This window comes from Acanthisitta chloris, unplaced genomic scaffold (assembly GCF_000695815.1).
Source record: "Acanthisitta chloris isolate BGI_N310 unplaced genomic scaffold, ASM69581v1 scaffold26874, whole genome shotgun sequence".
Taxonomy (NCBI): Eukaryota; Metazoa; Chordata; class Aves; order Passeriformes; family Acanthisittidae; genus Acanthisitta; species Acanthisitta chloris.
In genome coordinates, this window is record NW_008670193.1 from 1 (window position 1) to 5,218 (window position 5,218).

A 5,218-nucleotide genomic window follows, 5' to 3' on the forward strand; every position below is an offset into this window, starting at 1 on the left:
TTAGCAGCGAGGCCGGGCACACAAGCATATGTCCAGATGTGCACACGAGTATTGTTGCACTCACTCCACAACGGAGCGACTCTTCCAGCAGTGCCAGCACCCAAGGGTCAGTCCCTCCTGGAGCTCTGTGGTCCCTTGAGTTTGTGGGGCTGGAGCAGCTGTTGTTCCCAACCACTTGGCAGCAGTACAGGAGGCTCTAGTTAAGGTGAACAGGCTGGGAATCCGCTCGATTCCAAGCTCATCTCGAGACAAAGCCAGATGGGTGAGGTGTTGAAGGGAGTATGTTCCCTGCCAGGAGCATGGAATGGTGGCTTCAGGTGGGAAAATAGGATTTGTGTGGGAAATAGTGCCAGGGTGGGAACTGCCTGCTTCCTGTTCCCACGTGCAGCCCTGCAGCAGGAGGGCAGGAGCTTTCCATGTCAGGCAGTGCCACACAGGCAGGAGGCACAGTGCCACGGGCCATGGCTGTGCTCAGAGGTGGAGGAGCAGGATGCAGGAGTTCAGGGTTTTCTGACACCCACGGGCACAGACATGCTATTGGGCATGATGCAGGAGTGTGGGGTGGGAGGCACAGTGGTGCTTGCCAGAGTTTCACAGAGCAAAACAGTTGCCCTTACCAGTCACACTGCAGGGGTGAGGTGCCTGTGTTCTCGGGGCCGAGCCAGGTGACCCATGGAGGTGGAAGGCAGCAAAGCTTTTCCAGACCTGCAGCCAAGTCCAGGAGCACAGGGACACTGCAGCAGCTGAACCCAGATTTCCTGAGCCAGCTCCCAGTGCCCCGGCCTCGAGGCCTTGGCAACTTGCGTGCTCCAGCAGCAGGTCACGGGAGCACCTTGTCCCATAGTAACTGTACCTCCTCTTCCTGTTTGAAGTGATAAACGAGCTGGATGGCCTGGCCAAGGGCCCAGAGATGGAGCACCGGGCTGCAGGCTATGCCCGCCAAGTGCAGGAGAGAGCCAGGAAGTCCATCGAGTTCCTGGAGGAGCGATTTGAAACCCGGGACAACTGCTTGAGGGCTCTCACCAGCCGAGGCAATGAGCTGGAGTCCATCTCCTTCCGCAGTGAAGACACCACTGGCCAGCAGGTAAGGGGCACCCCGGGCACTGAGGGCATGGGCAACCCTTTGCCACCACCTCCTTGGGCAAAACCAGGGACCCTGGGCCTGTGAGCAGGGTGTGGGTTCATCTCCCCCTTTGCAGGTCTAAGCAGGCTCCTTGTGTTTCAGCTCAGAGCAGCCCTGCTCTCCACCGAGCTGTGGCAGGGTGTCTTGAGTCAGTGCAGCAGCTGGGGTGGTGGGGGTACCAGTTTTTCCATGCCAAAATTAACATCCTTTCCTTCCAGGGGAACAATGATGACCTGATTCTGTCCTGCTGCCTCCACTATTGCAATGACAAAGCCAAGGATTTCATGCCCTCCAACAAAGGTAGAATATCTTCACATCCTCTTTGTCCCTTCTCTGTTGCATTCCACAGACTCTTCCCATTTCTCTTTCATGGCTCTTGGATCTGTTCTCTCCCGCATTTTGCCTCTTTCAACACCAAGGTGCCACCTCCTGCCTCCGGTTAGCCCGAGGCTGTGGCCCTCCCACCTCATTGCCAAATGTGCACTTTGCTGCACTTTGGGGATGCCCCAAACTGTGACAAACCCACTATAAATGTCCACAGAACCATTTTTGTGATGACAAAGGGCCAGAAAGCGCCTCCTCCCCACGAGCCCTGAAGTCTTCTGTCCGAGGCCCTTTTTCCTCATGATTCCCAGTTGGCATCCTCCATGTGTGCTGGGACCAGACAGCCCCCGGGCTGTTGCCAGGGCGGCAGGGATGGGAATCACATCAGCAGCTGCCCAAGAAATCAACCCGCATTTGTCAGTCCGAATTCTTAGCAGCTTAACTTGTCAGATTCACAGAGAAACCGTCACCAAATGTTTATGTGCAAATGATGCTGAATTTTGAAATCATGTGGATTATGGGGAATGGGGCCTGACAAGCTGACAGCCTCTGGTTTGTAACAAGGAGGCGCGTCACCAGCGCAGAGCAGAGGATGTTTATTGTTACACATTTCTTAAAGTGTCCGCACAAAACCTCCTGATCCCACTTTCAGCAGCCCCTGGCCTGCCCTCCCAACAAGCCCCCAGTCCCCTTCCTCCTGGCACGGGCCAGCTGGGCACTCGCCCCACCATCCTCAGCCCCGACACCGTGACCATAGCCTGTGTTCCTGGCCACCCTCCCCTTTCCCTCGTCCTGCCGCTCCCTGCACAGCCAATCTGGGCCCATGTTGGGCTCCCATAAACTCTGTTTTTTCCATTCCCGTCCTGGCTCGGAGGCACTGTGTTTCCTGTGCTCATAGGAACAGTACTCTGGTCACAGGACCCAGCTGCTTACACATACCCCATATGCTTCCCCTGCCTCGCACACACGTAAGCGTGGCTCCCACATCCCAGCCCGGCACGTTGCGTGCGGGGCAGCTCATCCATCTGGGGGCAAGATCCCTTCGGTTATTTCTCAGGCATCAACTCTCTCTGGCTGTCTGAGCCCCAGCCAGAAACGCCTTGGTGTCAGTGGCGACTCCAAAAAAGCTCCACAAAAAATAAGAGGTGGCTTTAGATCTTATAATGAGATCAACAGAATAATAGCACCAGCTTCCTGCTGGAGCCAGGGTCGCAGGCAGTCTTCCTGGCCTGGGTCAAAAAAAGGCAGGGACCTCCTCTTCCCAGCCATGGTCCACCACCCCGTGTGGGCAGCGATCACAGATCTTCCCTGGGCAGTGCAGTGTGGGGAGCAGCCGATCTTCGGGATGCAGAGCTGCAGCAGGGAGCCTTGGCAGGGAGCTGGGAGCCACGAGGATGGGGGTGCACACCATGGGATGGGTGCAAGGGCTGGGGCAGGGCAGGCAGGTGTGAGCTTCACTCCGCTCTCTTTTACACTCTCGTTGCAGACGATCCCATCCGTTTGCTCAGGGAAGTGGTTTTGCTGACGGACGACCGGAACCTGCGAGTCAAAGCGTTGACCCGCAACGTGCCGGTGCGGGACATCCCCACCTTCCTCAAGTGGGCCCAGGAGGGCTGAGGGGGCCGAGCGGGGCCGACAGCCCCGGAGCGAGTCACGCAGCCTGTTACGGTGGGAGCTGACTTCAGCGACGGCCGCGCCACCACCGCCAGCAGCCCACCACGAACACTAAACGCCACGTCTTCAACCCACCCCGGAATGGCCGTGCTGTGAAGAGCCCCCCGAGGGCAGACCAGCCGGGAAGGTCATTGCTGTGGATGGTTCACGTGGAGGCCGTTGAGGGTCCCGCCAGCCTTTGGGCCGTGCCAGCGTGAGGTTGGCGAGCCCTGCTGGCGAGGGAAGCTTTGGGATCACCAGCCTTTCGCTTGGTTTGCTTGGGTGCAGAGAGCTCGAGTCACGTGTCGGTGGCTCTTCGGGTTTGTAAGCTGCGTAGGGCAGAGATTGGGGACACACCAGCAGAGACTTTGAGATTGCTTAGTCTAGCCTGTGCCCCTTGGAGAGGCCGTGGACTTCAAGGGCAGGTTCCCTCCTGCCCCAGCCTGTTCATCCTGCACAGCCCAGACAGCCCCAGGCCCGCCCGGCCCCTTCCCTTCCCCACCATGCGCCGCCCCACGCAGGGGTGCTGCTTGCAGAGGGGCTTGTCATCTCCCTGGTGCAGGGTTTGCTTGTTGAGTTTCATTTCTTCAGTATAGGTTAGTTTTCAGGTGTGTGCCCTGCCTGCTTTGCTGGGGGTGGCTTTGAACACCCTCAATCCCCCACAGCTGCTGTGTCCTGATCTCCCACCCACCACAGCCATTACCTGCCCCTTTCCCTTCTTCCCCAAACTACTTAGTCCCACCCTGCCAGCTTTAGGCATGTTTTTGACCTAAGACTCAGCGTGAGGCTAACAAAATTCTCCAAGGACCCCAGGACTGGCTGTCCCACAGGTCCCATGTGTCCTCACATTGCCACAGGCTACTCTTCCTTGTGAGATGATAACCTTCTGCTATGGCTGTGGGGTCAGCCAGCTTGGCCCACCCCCAGTCATCCAGCTGGAAAGGTTTCATGTTGCCCCAGGGACTGAGCCATGAAGGGTCCCGTCTGCCTCCTGCCTGGGTCATTCCACACCGGGAGCTGGTGCAGGGTTGGGGTGCTGCTAAGCGCCCCACAGCCTATGCTGTCCCATCACCAAGTGTCCTGTCCCCAGCGACACACCAGATACAGAAGCTAAGAGAGAGATTAACCCCTGAACTGGAGCCCCTGGAGCTCTGTCAAGTCCCAGTCTCACGAGCCAAGGGTGGGAGCAACCCTGAGGCTGTCCCTGGTCCCTGCTGGGGCGCCGTGGCCGTGGGAGGGAAGCATCAAAGGTGGCCGAGGAAGCACCAGGACAGAGCCCAGTGTTTTCCTTTCCTGTATGGGTGGCTTGGACCCAGACTCTGTGTGAGGAAGCCCAGTTACCCCTGTGCCAGCTGCCCGAGCTCTCAGCAAGGGCCAGCGCTGGGGTCAGAGCCTCGGCAGCACGATGGAGATGCAGGACTGTGCTTGCCAAGTCGTGCCAGAGGAGTGCCCCAGCCCTGGGACACTGTGCAGAGGGTCTGTGCCCACAGAGACTTTGGGGTGCCCACAGCAGTGGGGCACACCGATCCATCGCTGCGGCTGAGTCCACCAGGGCCATGGCACACAGCACCCATACCCCAGTTCCGTGCCCACAGCTGCGTGGCTGTCAGCGTGGCATAGACTTTGCCTTCTACTCCATGCCGGGTGTGTTTTAATGTTTGTTTCTAACGGCGCTGCCCTCCAAGGCCTTTCCCAGCTCAGAGGGCCCTGCAGCTCTGCTGGATGCCAACCCTTCGTGCTGTGCCACAAGCTCAGCCATGGCACAGTTTTGGTGCCACCAGACCAGTTGGCATGACAGCAACTGGCCCCAGAGCACCCTGTGCCTGGGGCCATCTCTGCCAGGCTGCTGGGAGCCCACATCTTGGGGCAGTGCCCACGTTTGGGCTATTTTGTTAAGTTGGTTTTAATAATTTTTAGTATTAAACACGTGTCTGTGCAGCCTTGGTGTGTCATTTGTTGTCGGCGGGCGAGTTGCTCGGGGTGGAGGGCACCAGGGAGGGATGGCAGCGGGACACATTCGTGCCTGCAAGGGCGACAGTGGCTCTGTCCCACCTGTGGCTGCTGCTGTCCCGCAGGCACAGGGATCTGGGCAAACCAGATGCAAAGGCAAAGCCTCTC

The 5,218-nt window shown here is 58.4% G+C and overlaps 1 protein-coding gene across 1 annotated transcript; it reads left to right on the top strand.

Moving 5' to 3' along the window:
• Positions 1 to 872: 872 nt before the first annotated feature.
• LOC103801197 (telomerase-binding protein EST1A-like) lies at positions 873 to 3,199 on the top strand (the record flags this gene model as incomplete). Its single annotated transcript, XM_009073601.1, has 3 exons — positions 873 to 1,084; positions 1,342 to 1,423; positions 2,934 to 3,199. Coding segments are annotated over 3 exons (425 nt in total), but the record flags the coding sequence as incomplete, so codon positions are not given.
• Between the last annotated feature and the right edge of the window lie 2,019 nt (positions 3,200 to 5,218).